Here is a 24802-nt window from a genome sequence, read left to right as displayed (position 1 = left end):
CGGGCGGAGGGTTTCTCACCTTCGACGTGGACAGGAGGAGGGGGGTGCATACAAAATCCCCCCCCCCCCCCCGCTTTAAAAGCACAGAGCCCCGGGGCGACAGCATGGGCCACCACATTCTATCACGGGCCCTGGACCCAGGATTGGAGACGGGTCCCCCCCCCCCCTTTTTTTTCCTAAAATTTTTAGTCACGCGCTACATTACAATTGCGTGGTTATTTCTTACCTACACTCCTTTTTAGAAAGTTATTTAACCTGAAAATACAGGGTATAATTATTATGGTTACTATTTTATAAGTCCAAACTAAGCTTTGTTTATAAAATAATAAATGTTTTTTTTCTAGTTTGTAATAAAATTATGATAGTTGGATGGTGTTATGCACAAATGAGTTAACCAACAAAAGGAAAAAAAAAGTTATTGAAATAATTGTGTAGGTAAAATGACACTTTTAATTGAGCTAAAAAAAATTTTAACCGACATTCCTTGCTACTATGCCATCTTGCGACCAAAAAATTCAACGCACTGCCACAATACCGGTTATTGTGTGTTCAACTTTGAGCTCAATTTACTCAGTTGGAAATGTTTGTGGGTTGAACCTTTTTTTTACATGACGCCGTCCAGTTAAAAATTTATAAATAAACAGGGCTGGGCCAGGACCTTGGACCCAGGGGTCCACCCAGCCCCGCTCTTGTGGTGGGCCATGGGCGACAGACACACATCCACGTATTAACATTCCCTCTTATCACCTTCAACCGACAAGACCCCGTGTCATCTGCTAAGGTTACACCAAGTAAACCGGGAGGCAACAGTTAAAAAAAAAATATTTTTTTTTCCACACAATCGTATTACAGTAGAGTCGCGGTAATCCGGGCTAGACGAGACCCGACCTGTGCGGATCATCGGACTTTCGAAAGAGCGAGTTCAAGATTAGCAGGACACTACTGAACTCAAGATTAAATTACAATATGACAAATTGTTGATCACAAACTTGCAAGTGTCTGCTGAAATATCCACTATATAAACAAAAACTTTTGTATTCAATTATTCCGAATCTAAATTATAATATTTTTCCTCTCATTTTTTTCCAGTTAGTTTTTGAGCACCAATTTACTCCAGTTTTTTACAACAGGAAAAAATACCAGTAATTAATTTTATGTTGACTTTTTTTTAATTTCAAAAGCCTTAATTAGATTTATTAGTGGACTCTGCCACTGTAAACAATTTTTGAAAGTGTTCGGACAAACGCGAATTCTCGTTGGACCACATATCGCACTCGGGGATTCGTTCGGGCGATCAGCGACTGACTCTCTTATGCCCGTTCGACAATGACACCTAACGGAGACGGATCACGTAAACAGTTATATCTCTACAAGGGTGCGCATGCAGACACCGCACCCGTACGTATCGGATCGGTTACCCCGTGCGACCAATAGAAGCAGAGTATTTGACCACGGCGGTAGCCATGTTTGTTTACGTTTTTAAAAACACGTGAAAATATGTTTCAAGCACAAGAACATTTATATTTCTTAATCCCTGTGCTGATTTCTATAAATTATAATTAATTCTCATTAAATTTTGGTTGTCTATGAACAAGGTAATGCTCTTTTTAACATAAATTATTTAATACATTATATTTTATAGTTACAAATCAGTTTTTTGTATCCAGTATAAAATTTGCTTTTGTACACATATGAGATATTGTCGTGGCAACAACGATATAGTGTTATATCACTACTTTGTGGTTTATATTTTTTTTGACATATGTAAATCCTGGTCTAATTTTTTTTTTTTAAATCTCGTTGGTTGAAATTTGTTACGTTTCCGTGGAAGCGGCTGACGGATTGTGAACTGTTCCGGAAGATCCGTCTCCGTTTAGCCGACCTCCGTATCGTAGTCGGATGCACACTGGCTTACGGTGCGAGGGGTTCTGGGTTCGAGACCCGGATAAGGCATGGGTGTTAATCTACGTACGATAATTTGATCGATGATATGATAATGGGGGAAAAAAGGCCACGAATACGAAATGAAAAGACCCTATGGCCTGATGTAAGCTTTTGGACATACGCCATTGCTAAGCACATGTATGTCTGTAGAAGAAAACTACAAAAAAAAAAACACAAATGACAAAAACTCAAATTAAGCAAAAAAATTGCTGTTGTCAGGATATAAACACCACACAATACTCCACAACAGGAATATGGTCAACAAACAAAGAAAAACAAAGAAAAATGGACTAACAGAACAAAAAAAAACACAAATTATGACAGCACAAAAATCATTTGTGTTTTTTTTTTTTCGTTCTGTTAGTCCATTTTTCTTTGTTTGTTGACCATATTCCTGTTGTGGAGTATTGTGTGGTGTTTATATCCTGACAACAGCAATTTTTTGCTTAATTTGTGTTTTTGTAATTTGTGTTTTTTTTGTAGTTTTCTTCTACAGACATACATGTGCTTAGCAATGGCGTATGTCCAAAAGCTTACATCAAGTCATGCACTCCCATTGCACAAATCTTTCAAAGATAAATACCCTATCGCCATTGGCGCACCGCTGTAGACCACCAAAAATTAACGAAGAGAAGTGTCCGTTTTGTCATCGCAGAAAGGACCAACCACTGACCGCACCATGAGGATGCGTGGAGACTTATCTCGCGAGACCAGATCGGAAACAAACACATCACGCAACAGATAACAAGCCCTTTACAGCGCCTCATTCATAGCGTGTTTACATTTTTCAACACTTGCATCCATTCAGAAAGGCTTTTTTTTCGTTTACGCTCAGTCGGCACTTTGTCTGCAACCTTCCTCAATACTTAAAACTCTTAAAGTTCGTTTTCTTTCTGAATAGGTTTAACACTTTTTTTATATATAAAGTATTCCAAGCGGTGTAACTGTGGTAGGTTAATAATGTGCGCAGGCTTTCACGGCCATTGTCTGAAGTAGCTTGGCTTCTGGGTTGTAGCCGCGTCCTTGGCGAATAATTCACCGACGTTTCGGTCGACATTGCAGTCGCCATCATCAGGCTCCCTGATGATGGCGACTGCAATGTCGACCGAAACGTCGGTGAATTAAATGGTAGGTTAAACCTTTGTGTTTCCATATTTTATTGCAGTGATTAACAGAATTCATACAGTTTGTTTGCACTTGGCTCTCTATACAAAATTCAATAGATGTAAAACTAAGAAATTTATTTTGCCATACTTAACAGCCTATAAATTTCAACGCCTGTAATATTAGGTTGATTAAATTCAGTATTATCTTCGAGGTATACTAAATCATTAAAATTCACAATGTAAAATACACATGGTAGTAATTTTTATTGAATTTCAGAATTAAAATATGCAATTTTAACTAGCATAAAATATATTTTGCGCTACAAAATCGTTTTTTATCATTAATATAATTTCTGCCACTGACACCTTTCATACTAACATGATTTAAATTTGGAACCACACACCCGTAATTCGCCATTTTGAAGTTTCGTTATGTGGAAACACTGCAGATTCAATTTGTGCGGGCACGATTCTGATTGGCTAATCCAACAAACATCCAAGAAAACATCTTGTAAGTTTCAAACAAAAATGTCTGCGCTAGTGATCTAGTGACGTTTACTATGTCAAACTTTATCACCGCATTTATTTAGTCAGTTTATAATTAAAATTTAATACTGTATTAGGCACTAGAGAGTGAAGATCAATAAGAAAACAGAAGAGAGACACGGGAACTTGACAATGCTTTTTTTCTTTCCATTAATGATTATGAATGGTACGATAGGAATAGGCAGAAGAGAGTCTAGTCTAACTTAAGAAAATTCATGAAAAGGAGAAATTATTGGGAGCGAATGTGAAAAGATAAGAGAAGGCATAAAATGATAGGGAAATCGGAGCGAAAAGTGAGAGGTTAAGCAAACTACAATAAGGAAAATTGAGTGAAATAGGATAAATACGGAGAAAAAATATACTCATTACCAACATTTTTTTTTACAAAATTTCAATAATAAAAATCATGTTCAATAATCAATGTATTTACAATACAAAGGTAAATAATTTCCCAGTATTGCGTTTACATTTAGATTAAATAACGTCATCATCAAGGTAAGACATTTTATTTTTTAATGAAAACGCCGATTCTAGATTTGGTTACTACCGTGGATTGAAGGGCTTAATTTAATTCATATAATCTGAACACTAGGGTTAACAATTATGAAAGATATGACTTCATAAAACTGAAGAAAATTTCACTTAAACTTAGCCTGCGACATAGGCCTACTACAAACTACTAACATATTAGAGGGGAAAAAAGAGGGGGGGGGGGGGAAATAGTCATATTCTGATATGTTATAAAATATACAACGCACTATATATTTATATTATTTCCGACATTAACAATATAAATAAAAACACAGTAATTTGTCCCACGACAGATGATACGAAAGAAAATTTAGGCCACTCAAGTTAGCCCAACAATGAAAGCGGAAGTCTGAAATTGGATTGTATCAAACAAAATCTAATGATTAAAAAAAATCATTAAAAAAATACGTTAGACAGGATCACAGAAATTAACTATGCAAAATTTTAGTTAAGTTTCGGTGTCAAAATGTCATTTTGGTTGTTTGATTTTATTGTCATTTCCATTGTTTGGGGGCTTTTGCTGAAGTAGATCCATCACAACAATTGCATTTTATTGCATTTTACATCTTGAAAATAAACGTTTAGAAAAATATCTGGCGAGAAAATCTGTGAACTAACACCAAATTAAAAATATCCGCCGGCATAAATTCACAGGAAAAATTCCTCAATTAATAGCAATGACAAGAAAATTAAATAACCAGCGGCGAGTGAGACGGAGAATATTTTTCTTCCGTTTTCCTGTCACTACTTTTATCTAAGGGCTTTTGCCAAAAAATAATTTAACACGTTACCTCCCTTGAATTTGCTGTCATGCCACAAATATCTTCAGCAGATATTCACTTATTGTAATGTGTTTGACGTAAAAAGGCGCGAAAGTCTACAGAACAACGGAGATACTATGTTGTAATTTCAGCAATAAGCCAGGTGTAATATGAATTAACGAGAAAACCAAACAAAAATGGACCGCGCGCAACAGCTGAGGAGATGACTGTAAGAATGGTGGAAGGCAGTAATGAGGGGGGGGGGGGGGGGTAGAAGAGAGCAGGCAGGTCACAGCAGGCTAGACAGCTACTCACGCGGCGTCCATATTGTAATCCACGGCCAAAGAGGTTCCCACACATGACATGGCCGGGTCGGATCGACCCCTAGCACTGCACTACGCACACTACGCTACGCCACATGGCATCCGCGAACTACCCCCTCCCCCACCCCTCGCACGCACCTACCTTCTCAGGCGTGAGAACAGGGGAGGGGATAACCGGGAGGGGAAGAAGCAGGGGGGGAACGTCATCACAGGAAGAAGTAGGGCTAGGGAACAACACAATACAAAATGAGGAGGGGAGTGGGGGGAGACAGACGGCCCTGCCAGCCCAGGGGTGTACGCCGCATTTCCAAACCTCCTCCCCCCCCTTTTTTTTTGACAACAGCTGTCGCACGAGACAGTCGTATCTGAACACCAGGCGCGTTAGAAGCGAAACTTCTTCACAGAGGTATATACTGTGTGCCATCGAGCGCCCCACTCGCTACCGTTACGCTGTTGTTTGACGCTACCTGCTGTTATCAGGTTGTCAGTCGGAATAGGTGTAGGTCAAGGCTGTTTTTTTTAAGTTACAATGATGGTGGTCGAAGAATGATTACAAGTTTCCTGATTACCTAACAATGCACCACCACAGTTCGTCTTCGCATCTGATGGGCATTTACGAGGGAGGGGGGGGGGGGGGGAAGACCTTATTCGTAACTACCCAAGTTTTATCTCAGTTATTCAACGCTACGAGAATTTTTTTTTTTGCGATTAATAGTGGAGTACTAGCGAAGACAACACAAGATTTTTTTCTAATTCTACCCAATATTAACTTTAACATTACAAAAAAAAAAAGGCGTTATGAATCAAAAGGTAAAATTACTTGTTTATACATTTGGACTAAATTTTATAAAAATGAATATATTTTTTTTTCTTACGAACATAGCCTTTGTGTTTTATCTCGTATAGAATGAGAGTCGAAACCAACCTGATATGATATTCTTTACTTAAATACAGGTTCGTATTAAATAAGTAATATTGGCGAAAATTGTTAAGTTGTTACCCAAAATCACACTTTTACTTCAAGCGTCTTTAAAATGCACACCGCTAAAGTGTAAATAAAAATCCACGAGAATTTTTCTGTAACAAAGGATTCAAAATCCAATGTGAGGAAACCAAAATTAACAAAGAAAATGAACAGCGAAAATAAATTAAGCAAAAAAAAATTCTCATTTTGTGGCAGCCTACTAAAACATGCTAATACTACGAAGTAGTATTGTACTGCCTCCCCCCCCCCCCCCAAATAAAAAATGTTTGGCAGGAGATGGCATAGTTTACTCTTATTTTTTTAATTGCGACTTGCTAGAGATTAATACAACATACCCCTAGTACAGGACTCAAAAAATTTGCCTCCCCTAAAATAAAATGTTACTTTCTATTTTCCAAAAGTTCTATTTTGCAAAAGTGTCTTACAAAAACTAAAATGTGATCAATATGATACCCTACGTGAAGATGAGTATTTCGTTTTTGAACTGAATTTTTATGAGTTGAAAAGGGCGTGTTTTCAGAATAATTATTTTCAGACATGAAAACGCACGGCATAGATTCTTGAAAGCACCCGAGGGCTGTAACAGCACAGTTGGCGTGTGCAGGACTAACACCAGACACCACAGGCAAAGGGACAGGAGGGAAGACATCGGCCATGGCTGATGGCCAGTTAAGGGGTTACCTCCCATTTCAGGTCATGATTTTATATTTATATTAATCACTGGTCAACTTTTAGACTTTTCCAATCGTTTAACTTTCACGAAATTAAAAAATATATACAGCGCATACTTTTTGAATAATTAGCTGCAAAAGTTACATTTTTAACGTTTTTGGGTTGTACAAATAAGGAGAACTTAATTTATTGCAGAACTGAAACTTTTTATGTTTAACTGCAATGCCACTGGCCGCTTCATGATATGGTTTGCATTTCTATCACAAAAACTCATTTCTTGTTTCTTGGCTGTAAAAAACCGTAACAAATTATTGAATTTTGAAATGCCAGGTAAAATTAATTAATATTTTCTGAAAGAAATTCGAACAATTTCTTGAAGTAGCCAGTGGCATTGCAGTTAAACCAAAAAAGTTTCAGTTCTGCATTAAATTAAATTCTCCTTATTTGTACAACCCAAAAAGGTTAAAAATGTAACTCTGGCAGCTAATTATGCAAAACGTATGCGCTGTATATATATTTTTTTTTTCATTTCGTGAAAGTTAAACAATTGGAAAAGTCTACAGTTTATCTGTAATCACTGTAAATATAAAATCTTGACCTGAAATGGGAGGCACCCCCTTAAAACCCGAGGATCAGGACGGCCAGTTCGCCGTCTTGCCGCAGCGCAGACGGGTCCCGACCAGTCTTTCCCCCACGTGTCGAAACGAGAGTTTGTTACGTCACCGTGTCGCCAGACGTACCCCAATTCCGGTACACGCCACACCAAATTACTGTTGTCTGTACCCACACCAAATTACTGTTGTCTGTACCCAGCACCCGAGAGAATACGCAAATGTACCCGAATTTAGAAAAAATATAAAGTACAAAAATACTTAAAATATGCACTTGGAATGGAAAACCAATTAGGGTGGAAAACTGTATTTGTCTTTGCCTTGGCCGTAACGTACTGACATTAAACACCCCTGAATATTTTTTGAAATGAAAACAATCTCAGCTACGCTATACTCCTAAGGATCTCTGGAGAACCACAGCATCAAGTTGCAGCTAGTATCAAGTAAACAGTAGGTATGTCTTCATTGAAAAAAAAAAAGTATCTACAACACTATTAAAGCAAAATAGAAATTCAAGTCATCATAATTTATATTACAGGTAATATTTACAATAATTTTACACCAACCTTTAACCTAAAAACACAGTTTATCACAAGTGGCTAGAATATTAGTATTCAAAGTTTATATTATCTCTCTCTCTCTTCCCCCCCCCCCCCAGAAAAGAAGTATTTTAAAATCCTACGCACGGTCCTTAACAGTAGAGCCAATATAGAATTTTAACTATAACATGTTATGTTATCACGCTATTATATGATTCAACATAACAAGTGTACATGCTTTTTGTATTTAATAAGACAGCAATACGTTGTTTCCATACGTTAATGTTAGGGACCCGAGAAAAATTCGCGGGTTCAATGACCTGCAGGATGAACTCCACAGTTCTACATACACTCGGTCAAATGTCACCCACTCATTGGCTGTTGTCTTGTGAGACGTCCCAGCGTAGCAGCCTGTGATTCGATAAAGCTTTGGTTTGGTATTTCTCGTTGGCCCAGAGTCATCCAGGGTGAGTTGTGAGCCAATAGCAGAGGCAGCACTGAGGTATAACTATTTGTATTTTAGCCCATCGCGAAATGAATTCGCGAATTTTTCCGGTCTCTAGTTATTGTGTATGTACCTGGATGACACCCGGCAGTGAGAACCCGAATGTAGATGCGAGTGTGAACATTGCTGCGTTACGACACCTCTAGTCTGAGTTCGCGGGAGTAATTTGGAAGTGTTTGCGATGGGCGAGAAAGCTACGCAAGTCAGTGCAAGTTCAAGCGTGTACGGACTGATCACTCGTGGAACTCGCACGATCCTTTCTCTCGAGACAACAGCAGTTCGGACTAGTAGATAGTTGCACCATTTCGCCCTTCGAACCGCGATCCAATGATCTTAGCCCAAGAATGATCTGAAGATCATTCTTCTAAACACTGCGCCGACACTCACCAGGGCTGCAAGATCTTAGCCTGATTGAACTTTAGTTCATATACATTTTCCAATCCATTACAACAGGTAGCAGCAGTGTCGAAGAAACGTGAGGTGCATTTCTATTGGCGGGCTGCTTTAATTTTTATTAATAACTCAAAGAAAAGTATTGATTGATATATTTAGGAAATTCTCAAAAAAAAAAAAAAAATATCGACATCCACGTACATCTTCACTTTTAAACAGTCGCTGTTTCCTTACAGTTGATGCTACGAGCTAAAACGCAATGCAGGTTGAGTCAGTATTCCACCAAATAAATTCGGTTGCGATTAATCACGAAAACTAATGGTCTGAAGTGCTTTCCAAAGCTGGTTATGTCTTTGAAGATGGAGCTGAACATTTTTTTTTTTTTTTCAAATTTCCAATCATGTATTTAAGCGCTTGAATAATGTTTAACTGAACATTATTTCTACGACCGATAAAAAAAACTTTCCGCTGTCATAAAACTATACCTTTTAATTAAATTTGTGGGGTAGCAACACTTAAAAATGTTTGTTGTGGTTGTTGAAATTAGCGTTCCATCTTAAAAACGCAGTACTAAGTTGGTCCGGTGAATGCCGATTCGACGTATGAAAAGGGGGGGGGGGGGGGGCAAGGCGGTGACGTCACAAGGGGGCCCCTGGCTAGGCCACACCTGGCGGCCCGGACACCCCTGCGGTAATGTTGGGCAGGCAGAGAGCCAGGTGTAGCCCCTACCCACTTCCTTCCGCACCGGATAAGGGACACACGCAAGGCATAGGGGCCATGGCTCGTCTCTGCTGGTCTTTGTCGGGGCGGGCGGGCGTGCGTGCGTGCGTGCGTGCGTGCGTGCTAGGGGAAGGCGCTGCAAGCCTCCCTCAGGGGCTGCCGACGCGGATCCGCGGAGGTCAAGACGAGGACCCCAACCCCCAACCCCCTGATCATAGGATAGACCTCGATCCAGATCGCGCAGCCGTGCAGAACGAAGATTTATACCCCCCCCCCTTCCCCCCCTGTTTCACAAAACAACATGATCACCTCGCATGGTTGTATATTCTCCCCGGGAAAGGGCTACCTGCGCCAACCTCCCGGAATTAAATATTCCCAACTAGTAATTTTTACACGCCTTTTTTTTTTTAACAATGAAAATTTCTGAACTGTCGCTGCATTGGGTTAAATTGCGATGATAACCCAGGGAGCAAGTATTTTTTTGGAAAAATCTTTCCATGGATTATACTTACAGCAAGACACACAATTTTTTTTTTCCATTTTTTATAACACACATTTTTTTTTTCACTATCAAACAGCTCACTTTACATTTAAGAGTTGGGAAGGAGATATGCTACCCTCTAACTACTGGTAGGAACAAAGAAAATGTTTAAATAGTACGTGCCAATATGCACAACATAATTTTTGTACAACGCATATCTACCTATCTTAAATTATTTAAGTCTCTGTTGGTAATTGAAAAATAAGTAAAATTTTCCGGAAACATTAGTAGTTATTTATATTTTCCCATTCACATCTCCAGGATCAGTTAAGGAACTCCTAAGTCTTTCCTTTAGTCAGTAAGATGCTACAAAAGCAACTTCTAGTCCGAACATGATGATTTGTCAGTTGGAATATGAGTAAGGCAAAATTTATTTAGGTTAAATTCTGGGTAGCTGTGGACAGGGATGACTGAGATGCTACTCACACAAAAGTGCTTTCAGCTGATCTTACAACTGCGCGTTAGAGAGAAAAAATAACACATATCAAATAAATTTTTTAGTTTAATTCAAAACCAGCTGGAAACCCACTTGTTTGTGTACCAAATCAGTGTAACCATAGTGAATCCCATCTGAACTTAACATTTAGTAGTCACACCACACCACAAGACTTTGGCTTCTATACGATGCGCAGTGCTTCAGTACGAATTTCTGAACCGGAAAAAGGTTGGGGGGATCACATATAATTGTGATTTCCTTTTAAATGCCAGCCGGAATTTCTTTTTCTTTTTTACGGCAACGTAAAATTGGATTTTTTTATTGAAGTGTGTGGTTCGACTATAAAAACTCAACCTTTTTTTTTTTTTTTTTCGTGGAAGAGAACCCTAGACGGAAAAAAAAGTACAAACTATTTATATATTTTTTTTACGTCTGCCCTCAACCCTTCATACGTTCACGTCCATTTCTTTAACGAGCACACACGCAGGTACAGAAGCCATGAATGACACGACATGTGTAAGAAAAAAGCTTCCGCGAGGTTTAGGCGTTGAAAATGACCAAACCACGAACTGATGAACTACAACCGTAATTCCAAAAGAAAATCTAAGTTTTGCAGTAAGTGTCATGGATCCCTAGACAATTAGTAGAGTTTGGCCCACATGTTTTTTTTTTCTAACATAAAAAAAACTACTTTTATTTGTATATAGTTAACGTAAGCTTCTTTGAGTTTAGAACATACATACCCTTACAAACAAAAAAAAAGCAAGTACAAACTACACTGTTTAACACATTATAATTTTTACATTCGTGATTACAAATAAAAATATTACAAGGTCACATGTACAATTTAATTCCTCCCAGTTTCCCAGTCAGCTGTAATAAAGAATAGTCCCTTGCGCCTGGAGGGTAGACAGCCCGCGATGCTTGCAAGAGTAGCGCGTTGCCAATCTCCTAGCCACACCTCGAGTGTCACGTTTTCGCTACGCTCTTGGCGGGAAAAAAAAGTTGATGATTTCAGTATTTGGACGACCATACAATGATATTCACACTTAGTTCTATCGCAGTCTTAACAAATAACACAGATACTAAAATGTTAGAATTTACAACAAAAAAACTTAAAAACCAAAGAGAAACAGAATTATATATTTACATAAAATCCATTAAATGGACAAGAATTTCTACCAATTTTTTTTTACAATTAAAAAATAGTAAATATTCAAGAGTACAATTCTCAAAAGATATATTCTGTGATGAGCTTTGCAAATATTCTAAATTGAACCAACGTCAAAATTATGGTAATAAAATTGAAAAATTATTTCAAGCATTAAACATATTTCAAAGGAAATTTTCATAGTACTGTGCAAAACCCCTAGTAACAAACGTTATGATAAAATCCACCAAACTTACACCTTAAATAAGGTTCGCAAAATCGTAAGATTTTTGGAAAATTAAAAGAGAATTTTTTTAATAATTGGCTTAATATTTTAGAAGAAAACCATTAAAATTATAATGCTGAGTGTGAAATTAGGGATTTTATCTGGAACGGTCATGCACCAAAACATTCATTTAGGGGCTCAGAACATTTAGAATTCCATATCAGTGTACACTATGTAAATATTAAAAATAAAGTGTTTAGCAGAAATCGACAAAAAATAATTACTGGCATCGTTTACTTCCCTAGGTATTTTATAATTTTTCACTCAAAAAAAAAAGGCAATATTTCCATAGAAAACAACAAATTTAAATTGCCATTGTCGAAACGTACTTACGGATTATTCAATGTCATGAAATAACTTTCACAAACAAACAAACTCCCGGAAGCCATTCACAAAAAAAAAAATTAAATGTGTGTCAAAAAAAAAAACAGATTTGCTCAAAAATACTTGGCACTCCAGCATTGACTAAATACAGGATGAGCACAACGTATACTGTCCATGTCATTTAACATTTTCCTGACGTAGGTAACATATATTTCGATAGCTATTCCCTGACATTTGTTCGAGAAATTCAAAGTTCCCTGACAGTTACAGGTTTTCTCGTGACGCTACGACACCCTAGAAGAGTCAAGATCAGAAGAAAAAACACAAGCCTACTTCATCTTCAATGGGTTTTTTCCTCACGCTCTTTTCGGCCACGGGCGAAACACGAGATTTCGGTGACGTCAATTTGCAAGTTCTAACAGCGGCAAACATTTTTTTTTTCTCTAGCAGAAGGGAGAGAAGAACGAACGTCCGAAGAAGGAATTAGCACTTGGGGGCAGATGAGAGAGCGAGGGAGGGAGGTCAACACTCTGTGGACGACGAGCAAACATTTGCCCGGATCGCCGAGCCGACCTACCGCCAGCTCTTGTGAATGAGCGACTGCCCCCATGCTCAAGGAAGCCGGCAGCGATACTCTCGGTCGCCGAGAGTCAAGACTTCAGGGCGGGATGGACGGCGGTGGTCGTGACTGTGGTCGGTGATCGTGGTAGTTGGTTATTGTGGCTGTGGTTGGTGGTAGTGGATGTGGGTGGTGGTCGTGGATGTAGTTGGTGATCGTGCATGTAGTTGGTGGTCATGGCTGTGTTGGGTCAGAAGAGGAAAAATTCCCGAAAATTGTATTTTTGTGCTAAATGTTCGACTGTTCCGCGAAAACCGGCGTTTAGGATTCTTGATATAGCTAACCTACACCAACATATGTTCCGCACGATTTTAAATGTGGCTAAACTTAACCTAACCAACCATCCGAAACAGAAAACTACTAGTAAACCTTTTTGAAACTACGCAATGCCTTTTCACATAATCAAGTCTAGAATTCTTGGGGGAACTCATAACACCGATAAAAAAGAAAATTATTCACGCCTGAGCCGCTATAATAATAAATCGCCTAAATAACACCAACAATGGACTGTGATTTTTTTGAAAAAGGGGGGGAGGGGGCACGCGGCAAGGACGTCGGTGTTGGCACAACGACGCCCCTTGTTTCCCCGGCGCCTGCCCGACGACGTGTGGACACAGCTGGGGACAACAGCTGGGCTCGTCCGCGGATCACAACGAGAATAGTTCTCTAGTCGGTCCGCAACCAGAGCTCCGGAATTGGCGGGTCGGAAACAGGGGTGAAGGCTCTAATCTCACACGCCATTTACACTTTTTTTTTGTCATTACTAGAGACCGGAAAAGTTTAAGAATTAATTTCGCGATAGGCTAAAATACAAATAGTTATACCTCAGTGCTGCCTCTGCTATTGGCTCACAACTCACCTGGATGACTCTGGGCCAATGAGAAACGCCCGAGCAAAGCTTTATCAAATCACAGGCTGCTACGTTGGGACGTCTCACAAGACAGAAGCCAATGAGTGGGTGACATTTGACCGAGTGTACGTAGAACTATGGAGATCATCCTGCAGGTCATTGAACCCGCGAATTTTTCCGGTCCCTAGTCATTACTATTATTTAAGGGCTTAATATTGTGATTGGTGAGCTGACACGAGATGTGTTCTTGAAAGAAATTCGACCAATCGAACAAAGACGATGCTACAGTTTTTTTCCAGCTAGTCTCTAAAATATTTTCACGAAAAAAATACATGGCCCTAAGTATTGTATTTCTTCACGTTTTTTTTACTCCTCGCCTCATTTACTTAACTTTAACCATATCCGTATTCACGAACACGTGTAAATTACTCGGGGTTACGTTTCCGGACGTTCACTCGGGCGGAGTTGAGGCGGTGAGGATTTCCAAAGACTCGAGTTGAACGTTATCCTCGGCCATGGTAGAGATACCTACTATTCACTGAACCCGAGTCAGAATCATAATAATCCGCATTAGTTGTTTTTTTTTCCCCTGTTGTGAAAATGAAAGGTATGTTAGGTTTGGTCTATTACATAAAAACAACACTCACAAAAATTATATTTAAGAAACTGCATTTCCGGCAGTTTTTTTTTTTGCTAGTTTGGACTTTTTTGAAGCTTCACTTTACAGTCGCAAATTAAATATTAATAGTTGAAAAACTATCCACTTAAATCTGGGCACTATTCCCAGAAACGTTTTAGCTTTTCAACATAAAAAAAACCTTCACGTTCCTGAGAATGATACATCTACTTCGTATTAGGTTTTGTTTCTTATACAGAAAAAAATCACTCACATAGAAAAAAAATCTTAAGAAGACAATTTTATTTAAAGGTCATGAAAAATACCCGATAATTGTTCACCGGGTATTTTCAGACACCCTGTCGTAACAGAAATTAAAGGTTGTTTAAGTCGGGCCAGCAAATCTTAGGGGTATTAGACCATGCTATCTTGGGTTTTTCAATAATTCTAATTCGGAACGATTTACCACAATGTTTTGGCATATCAAGTTACAAATCATATCTCCTAGACCTTATATCCCTTGTTGTAACCACATATTTTCTAACAGGCTCTAGTCTATAAGCGCCGCGAGGAAATAACTTATTATTAGAGACCTGCGAAATTCGCGGTTTCGATGGCCTTCAGGATAGACTGCACATACCCATGTACACTCGGGCAAATAACGCAAGTGCATTGGCTGCCGACTTGTAAGTCGTCTCAGCTGGTTTGTCTGTGATTCGATCCTTCTTTGGTTGAGAGTTTATAACTGGTTGAGATTCGTCCAGATGAACAGTAAGCCAATAGCAAAATTATCTAAGAGGTATATGTGTTTGAATTCTAGCCTATCACCGAATGAATCCGCGAATTTTGCAGGTCTGTACTTATTATTTCTCGCGGGAGACTACAACTGTCAAGATAATCACGCCGATTTCGCAAGTGTGTACTTCAGTAAGTAAATGAAGCTAAGTACTATGCCCTGTCGACTAAAAAGTTTTAGCAGTGAAGCTTTAATGCAAGTGGTATCTAAGTTATGCATTTTAATAGTATCAACTGTAAGCGATGTATAGTTTCGGTTCAAGGTCAGAATTTAAAAGAGATAACTCAGTTTTAGATAAGCGCATGAGCCAGTAGCTACTGCTTTTGGTTGTTGTTTTCTCGCTTGCAGCGCCAACTACGCATAATAATGGTGACTCCTGAGCGTAAAGCGTTTTGTGTTCTGCAATTTTCTAAGAGTGAACCTGTAATTTCAGTTAAACCTGGGTTTCGTCAAGTTTAGTTGTCGAAGTCCTTGACCGTTGGATTGGTCATAATGGTCGAGAGGACAGAACTCTTTTTTTTTTTTTTTTTTTTCCGCTGGCCTCGAAGTTCACCTGACATAACGCCATACCAATTTTTTTTTTCCTTTGGGGCTTCATAAAAGATCGTGTCTTACGTTCCGCCGCTACCTAATGACTTGCCAAAGTCGAGACACACAGAATTGAAGAGGCTATAGTGTGGGACGAATTGGACTTTTAGGTTGGATGTGTGCCGTACACCTCAAGGTGCACATATTTAACAATTGTAAAAAAAAAAAACACTAGGTTAGTTCACCTTCAATTTGATGTATGATTTGTTGTAAATAGTCTAAATTATACTGTTATAACATACCGTTGAAATTGGGGCATTATTTTATGGCCATCCTGTGTTTGAAATTGCAAGACTTGAAAGACACTAAATTAGTGGAAAAGTATCAACTGTCACAACATGTTTTTTTTTTATTGGGACGGCGAAGAAGCGGCGACTGGAGGTAGGTGAATCCTAGCCTCCCCCCCCCCCACACACACACACAGGGTAGACATAAGATGTGCATAAAGTTCTGCCGTTCCCGAGATTACACCCGAACAATTCACCTTCGGCCAACTTCGGGATTTGTTTTATTTTTGCGCAGGAAAAATGAATTCAAATATTATAAGTGGTCGGTTAGGTTAGCTACATTAAAACACTTTAAAACACTATATGGACGGTTAGTTAGGTTAGTATAGCTACATTAAAATAAACAGAGAAATATGAATTAATGTAAATAAACCCGAGGTTGGCCGAAAGGTGAATTGTTCGGGTGTAATCGGGAATGGCAGAACTTTATGTGCATCTTAAGCTGGGTTTACGATTGATTTCCTTAAGAATTATAACTTAACATCGAGCACACGATTCAGTCAAAACTACATTTTCCAGTTTATGATTGACATAGAAGTCGTTAATTCTAACCAATCACAGCACAAAACACATAGTCGGCCATTGTTCGAAACGGAGAAGCAGGTTTGAAATAGGTTATTGACAAATGGGATATCTATTTTTCGAAAAAATGGATGATGATTACAAATGACAAATATACGAATTCTAACCCAAAATACTGCCTCGCTCGGTCCAATGATAATACATAAACTTCCGGTTGAAAGGTTCCAGTTTGTTGTGATCGGTCGCAGTCTTAACGAAAAATAAAAAAATATAACCATTTCTGTTAGGTCTTAAGTCATCATATGGTTAGCACACGACCCGTCAAAATTCACACACGACAATCATAAACCATTCCACTAGTTTACATAGAGTCATATGGTAAGTACACGACTAAGTCTTAAGTCTTAATTCTTAATTTTCAATCGTAAACCCACCTTTAGGCTCCCCCCCCCCCCCCCCCAGGGTTCAACCACGCAGGAGCGCGCGTGTTTATTTCTGGCAGGCTCGCCGTGTGGCCGTGCGTCGCGCCAGTGGAGTCCCTGCTTCTGGGGTCTCAGGTCTCAGAGGCTGTGCGAGTGAAGCCCGGTGCTTCTAGCTTCTAGCTTTGAATATATATACTGTATAGAAGTCGCCAGCCCAGGTTAAAATTTCTAATACGGTTTTGAGGTAGTTGGTTAATTCACCGCCGCAATCGCCACCATCTCCAGGGCATCGACTTGTGGTGGTCCCTAGCGGACAAGTGTCGAACTCTTCAAACACCCCTTCCCCCTCCCGTTGAACGACGTTGAGCTGCAGTGAATGATTGATGGGGGGGGGGGGGGTGTGTGCTCGGAATGACAGCAGGCGACAGCGCTGCGCTCTAACGTGTAAATAACAACTAAGACGATACAGGGCGTTACGGCAGCGCCCTGCAGCGGTGATAATTCCCAAGCTGCTCATCATGCGCTCCTGAAAAACGTAGAGTAAATCCTATCCACTCGCGACTTCTATACAGAATATATATTCAAAGCTTCTAGCGTCTCCTCCGAGCGCGAGGCTCCCACATCTCGCGTGCATTGGGCGGTTACCATAACTTTATGCGGCGGAGAAATGAAGAAAAGCGCGCAATGCAATAATTAGTGGCGTGGGTTTTTTTTATCCCCTTTTCTTTTCCATTAAAAAAAAAACACACACACACAGTATAAAAACGAAACAAGATCTGCCCCACCCGCTCTCAGCGCATTATTAAATATGCTTTTCCGTAAACAGGCAACACTCGCATATCTTGAGAGCAGTTTTCAAACCGCGTTGTTTCTCCTGAAGCCCTGCCCACCGCGTGTGTGGCCCGGATAGACTAGATATTAGAAAAAAACTTGTTCCAGGTTCAGGTGGCGAAAAATTTTAAAGGGTAACCCAGTGATAACATTAGATTGAACTAACATGTAACTGGTCTCAAATTTGACAGTTCCCAGAATAAGCGACCACAGACTAGGTGGTGTCCTTCTGCCAGTGTTGTTGTCAAGTGTTGGTGAGCCAAGTGACGGTCGGCACTACTTCAGAGGAGAAGTAGTGAAGAACTGCACTGGAGTCGCGCCGGCTCCACGGGGTATAGAGATCCCCCAGTAAACACGACAACCGCCGCACGAGCACACGTCATAAAATAAAAAAGAAGGGCGGGATTATGGTGTCTGCGCCGCTCCGCGACTCCTGCGTGTGTGTGCACGTGGGGGTGACCAAACGTGTGAATGGCCAAACGTAGGGGGCGCTCAAACGTGGAGGGGGCGCGCTCAATGGTGGAGGGGGGGCGCACAAACGTGAAAAGGGGGCGCTCAAACGTGGAGGGGGCGCGCTCAAACGTGGAGAGGGACGCTCAAACGTGGAGGGGGCGCGCTCAAACGTGGAGGGGGACGCTCAAACGTGGAGGGGGACGCTCAAACGTGGAGGGGGGCGCACAAATGTGAAAAGGGGCGCTAAAACGTGAAAATGGGCGCTAAAACGTGGAGGGGGCGCGCTCAAACGTGGAGGGGGGCGCACAAACGTGGAGGGGACGCTCAAACGTGGAGGGGGCGCTCAAACGTGGAGGGGGCGCGCTCAAACGTGGAGAGGGACGCTCAAACGTGGAGGGGGCGCGCTCAAACGTGGAGGGGGACGCTCAAACGTGGAGGGGGCGCGCTCAATGGTGGAGGGGGGGCGCACAAACGTGAAAGGGGGGCGCTCAAACGTGGAGGGGGCGCGCTCAAACGTGGAGGGGGACGCTCAAACGTGGAGGGGGACGCTCAAACGTGGAGGGGGGCGCACAAATGTGAAAAGGGGCGCTAAAACGTGAAAAGGGGCGCTAAAACGTGGAGGGGGCGCGCTCAAACGTGGAGGGGGGCGCACAAACGTGGAGGGGACGCTCAAACGTGGAGGGGGCGCTCAAACGTGGAGGGGACGCTCAAACGTGGAGGGTGGTCAAATATGGGGTTGTCCAAATGTCAGGGATGGGTACTACAGCCACTATTATTTCATAAGTTTGATGGGATACATACACATGCATGCATACGTACAAGAATATACAAACATGCGCACTAAATTAAATTGCCAAACCCTAATAAAGTTTCAGACTATATTTAAACCCCCACATAACATTAAAACCTAAGTGCTGGCTAGTGTAATGTATTACATTACTACTTTTTTTAAATTGAATGTTAAATATAATTAGACATTGTTTTAAACTAATTTAACTATGAAAAATTATTTTAAGGGCATTTAGACAATATTATTAAGTTATGAACCTATATATTTCAGTACTAGCATGTAATAATATAAAAAAATCAATTTCAAATAAAGTTATTTTATTTATTTATTTTAGTCACTAGTATAGCGAATAACTCAAAATATGATTGTTGACATCATCCCAAAGGTTCAACATAATCTGATGTCCTCTCGAAGTTTGATTCCTACATTCAAACTCCATCAAGCCCTCGAATTCTTATCCTTAAATACTACCTTGAGCCAAGAAAAATAAATCCAAACAAGGTGTCTGCAAAGGAGTCTGATGAATACCTTTTGACACCATTATCCCTTAAATAAATACTTAACTAAATAAAAATTTTAAATTAAATGACAAATAGTTTTCAAAACTAGTAACGTAAAAAAAAAAAAAGGCTTCTTGAATAACAATTGGTACTGAGTTTTAGTAGAGTCAGACCATTAATTGCAATATCCACCACACTGCTTCTGAGTCCAAAAATATGTCTAAAAAATATGTATGCCAAGTTACACTTTTTACTACATAAACAGGTGTCAGTGCATTTTTACTGGTGTGGTGAATACTTACTACTTTTCAAATTGATGAAATATGCTACAGCGTGTGAAGTACTTATCCCAAACTATCACTCTCACAAAAAAGATTCAGTAGTACCAATATTTGCTTTTAAATTAAGTGGCAACCCTAACCACGAAAACCATTCCTCATCCTTCACTTTATTCGAGTCTTCTCTTTCCTGCAACTCCTTTAACTATCTGTCTTCCCACCTCCACCTAGGTCTTCCTTGGGGTTCTTCTTCTGTGTACTTCAACTCCATCATTCCTCTCTTTCCCCATTCTCTGGACATGGCCACACCACCTTATTCTTGCTTGTTCAGTTGTCTCACTCAAGTCCTGTATTTAAGGGGGTGCCTCCCATTTCAGGTCAAGATTTTATATTTACAGTAATTACAGATGAACGTGTAGACTTTTTCAATTGTTTAACTTTCACGAAATGAAAAATATATACAGCACATAATTTTTTTTATAACTAGCTGCCAAAGTTACATTTTTAACGTTTTTGGGTTGTACAAATAAGGAGAATTAAATATATTGCAGAACTGAAACTTTTTTAGGTTTAACTGCAATGCCACTGGCTACTTCAAGAAATAGTTTGAATTTCTTTAAGAAAATATTAATTAATTTTACCTGGCATTTCTAAATTCTCAAATTTGTTAAGATTTTGACAGCCAAGAAACATGAAATGAGTTTTTGTGATAGAAATGCAAACCATATCATGAAGTAGCTAATGTCATTGCAGTTAAACCTAAAAAGTTTCAGTTCTGCAATAAATTAAATTCTTCTTATTTGTACAACCCAAAATTGTTACAAATGTAACTTTGGCAGCTAATTTTGTAAAAAGGATGGGCTGTATATATTTTTCATTTCGTGAAAGTTAAACAATTGAAAAAGTCTAAAAGTTGATCAGTGATTAATATAAATATAAAATCATGACCTGAAATGGGAGGCACCCCCTTAATTCATATTGCTCTGAACCTACCAGTATCTCTCTTACCCACAGTCCAAGTGTCCACTCCACGAGTGACTATGGGCACATAGTAGGTATTGTATAACCCTCGTTTGCATTTTAATGGCACCTCCCTCTTCCATACCAAATCTCTCACACACCTATGGAATGAATCTCATTTTCGTCGTCTCCTTACAATTTACTCCCTGTTGTCTATTGTGTATTTGTCTGTCTGTATGTATTTATGTTGTGCCTACCTTAAAAACATTCCTAACTGTTGGTAAGCAAAAACACAGATAAATACTCCCACATGCTTGGATTGGTTCATTCTAATGTAAAACAAATATAGGATGTCCCACAAATCTGTAAAAAAAAATGTCAAGTGACTTCTTACTAACTTTTTCTAACCTAAATATCAAATTTCGCTGATGACTAAATATTGAAGTAGCTTGGCTTACACGGCTGCAACCCAGAAGCCAAGCTACTTCAGACAATGGCCGTGAAAGCCTGCGAACATCAATGACTAAATATATTTTAAGTAACTAACCTAATTTGATTTTACATTTCCCTGAAAGTAATAAAGATAATTCAGCCACTATTCCCATAGCTGACTCAGTTCAAAAAAAACCTTTCAGGGCAGCCCATGGAAGTATATTCAGCCTTCCCATTTCACAGTTACGATTTTGCAAGCATAAGTGGCCCCCTCAGTGAGGGGCTTTTTGATTCCAGGGGGCTCTAGCCCCTCTGCTATCCCCATCCGGGATATAAGGCCCATGGAAAGTTTTCGTATGCCATTTTGTAGTGTGCATTAGGCTTACCATGCGCTAAAACACTAGCTTAGAAAAAAATTGCTTTCAGAGACCGGAGCATGAAATTTTCCATTCAAATTACATACTATCAATGGGGAATTTTCCTTATTTTACAGTAAACACCCTGAAATATGATGGAAGTCCATTTGGCTACAGCACCAAAGATATTAACTTCAAGAAAACAAAACATAGAACATTTTACGATGTTGCAGCTACAATAATAATACCTCATAGCATTTTCACTTCTTTATATAAAAAAAACCATCATATTTATTGAAAAAACAATGCAAAGCTATTCGCAGTAGAAAATCAACACATGTTTCACACCACAAAATATTTGCTGGCATAAACAGATCTTACTGATTAGTGATCTCCAGAGCTACCTGTTGTTGCATTCGCACCATCAATATGTTGCTGCTTTCCTTTTCATCAGAATTTCTGCTGCATTTTCGCTGCCATTTTGGCAGCACTATGCCACTAGCAGTGAAGGATGGCAACGTGAAGTCAGTACATTGTCTACACAAGCTCGAATGTTCCCGTGGCCAACAAGGTCTACCAAAACAGTGCTCCACTCCCTAGCAGGAGGACCATCGAGTGGGTGGGTGAGGGAGGGAGGGGGAGTGGAGGAGGGGGAGTGGAGGAGGGGGAGTGGAGAAAGGGGAGGAGAGGAGGGGAGGAGAGGAGGGAAGTAGAGGAAGAGGGGGAGAGCAAAATCCCTGGGGCTCAAGTTGAGTTCCAAAATATATTTTATGCTTGTTTACCTTGATAGTTTGACATAAATTTAAATTCTAATTGGTAATAAAATTCATTGGAAACTTTACAAGTAATATTTTTCCAGATCACATTTACAGTTATGGCCACTGAATCTTTTAGTCTTTAGATATATTTTTTAATTGTTTTTTTTTTTTAATTGCACATTAAGTAATGGAGAAGGGGGGGGGGGGGGGGGGCCGAAAAAAGGATTTCCCCCCAGACCCTTAATTTCTCTCGACGGCCCTGCCTAGCGGACATCCCTATCTGGCCCAGTGCGGAGTTAGGACGTCAAGGGCAATTACCATGAGCTGTGGACCAACTTGCAATGGAAATTTGATATACCTACTCCAGAATCTAATTGGTGTTAAGGATCAATGTCAAGTAGTTTCTGCACCCTACCAAAATGTGACATGCTGTATGCTTGTACTGCCCACTCCATGTCTTCTTAAAATGGCAATTGTGTGTATAAATAAAATAAATTTAAGGAAATGTTATGAAGCATAACTGAATATCAATAAATGTTAAGTTGGATAGGTAATGAAATTGAATTCAAATTGTGTTCAAGAACATCGAAACACATGAAGTGTGTGTTTAGTTGGAATCATCATAATGACCATGATTATGACTGGATCTGTTACAATCATTCATTATCACTGGTAATAAACATTATTAGGTTGAAAAAATTATCTGTAACTAAAGAATGTAAAGAGAATTAATGAATGTGAATGTTCCAAAATGTTACAGAAAAAGATTATGTAGTAATCGCAACATAATATATATGCATGTACAGAACGAGTGACATAGGTATAGTGTGTGTGTGAAATGTATTGCAAAATTTTTGTTGGTACGAGAGTTAAAAGATAAAATTCCGTAAACAACATTAGATCCCTATTAAAACTAGTCTGCACTGGATTAGTATATAGATATTTGCATACATATCATAATTCAGCAGTGATATAGTTGCACTTATTAGTTCTTAAATACCTAAATAAATTACGGGATCCCAGGGGTTTTGGGCACTGGCTTTCACCTTTGATGCAAAATGTCATTTCATAGCTAAACAATTATTACAATTTTTATAGCAAAAAAATAAATACAAACCAAGCAAATAATCAAGTCAATTTGGACATATAGAAATTTTGTGTATCATAAAACTGACTTCTATCTCAACCATTAAAGTTTAATACGCAACATGAAAAAAAATTATTAGGATATCGTAAAATTAACTACAATTATAACCGTTATATTGTACTATTCAATATGGAAATAATTGTGCATTTTAAAGTAAACTAGAAATCTAACTATTCTAAGGCATTTGCAATAGATATGTACTTTGTATTATTCTTATGAAATAATTTCCGTTTGAAATGATATTTTTCATGTTTTCTGCCCCAATTTTCCATTTTCATTGCAATTGTCCCGAATTAATACAGAGGTGGGAGTTAATTACATAAAGAGTTGCTATCGTGATTTCATCACTAATGTTGCATATAGCATAGTACACTAATTAAAAAAATCTCTTCAAAATGTAACATATTTATATTATAACGGTTATAAATATCCACATTTTTAAGTAGGCTAAAATATATAAATAAACATATAATAAACACATAAATAATATTCCACAAACTGCCAATAAAATGTTAGATCGAATTATTCAAACTAAGTGTATACAGGCTCCATTCAATAAAAGATCTGATGGAAGTATTTTATCAGAGCATGTACACCACCTACCATTGAGATGTATGCATGTGTATGATAAGTATGTGTGTGAGATGGATGTATGTATGTGTGTGAGATGTATGTGTGTGTGTCATTTTCTTTAGGTATAAAAAAAATATAAAAAAGATATTAAAGGTAGTGGCAGAGAAGTGGCTTCTGAAAAATAAAGCAAATCATAACTTGAGTGAAATGTTGGTTAGGTTCGGTCAGCTATATTAATAATATGTATTATCTAAGTATTAATATGCATTAATAATTTTGCTGACTTAACCTAACCCACCTTACACAGAATCATGACTAAGGATTACAGAAATTTGTTGGATTTATTTTTAGTGTGAAGTTATCCTTATTTGGTATTACCAAAATGGTCGCCACATACTGAATGACAAAACACCTATGGTTATTGTTAAATAATTTCTACCTACATTTCAAATAAAAATATGAGCCCAGCACACAATCACATATGGTTTCTATATGCCATGTTGTTCAAGTTCCATGTTTACTAAAGTGGCTATTGATAACACCATACTGTTATGAGATAAGCTGTAATGTTTACTGATATTTCATCTGTGCATATAGACCAAACGATATTTCTGAATAATTACCCACTTACGAACTGTAAGTAGGTATCAG

General features: G+C 39.0%; 1 protein-coding gene across 4 annotated transcripts in view; it reads right to left on the bottom strand.

Annotated features, from left to right (window-relative positions):
- The window catches only part of LOC134540257 (myb-related protein B), a 101625-nt gene that overhangs the window by 75296 nt on the left and 1527 nt on the right, over positions 1 to 24802 (bottom strand). The window contains exon 1 of one of the 4 annotated variants that reach the window (XM_063382893.1): positions 5204 to 5295. The exons of 2 other annotated variants lie outside the window; for them this stretch is intronic. In XM_063382893.1, the coding sequence (XP_063238963.1) occupies positions 5204 to 5253 (50 nt within the window). In that variant the 5' untranslated portion in view covers positions 5254 to 5295. Of the gene's footprint in view, positions 1 to 5203; positions 5296 to 24802 lie in introns of those variants that run through there. One more of the 4 variants, XM_063382889.1, reaches the window with a different exon arrangement.

Source organism: Bacillus rossius, chromosome 16 (assembly GCF_032445375.1).
Source record: "Bacillus rossius redtenbacheri isolate Brsri chromosome 16, Brsri_v3, whole genome shotgun sequence".
NCBI classification, from domain to species: Eukaryota; Metazoa; Arthropoda; class Insecta; order Phasmatodea; family Bacillidae; genus Bacillus; species Bacillus rossius.
Note: the sequence above shows the minus strand (reverse complement) of the source record. Positions and strands in the feature narration are given on the sequence as shown.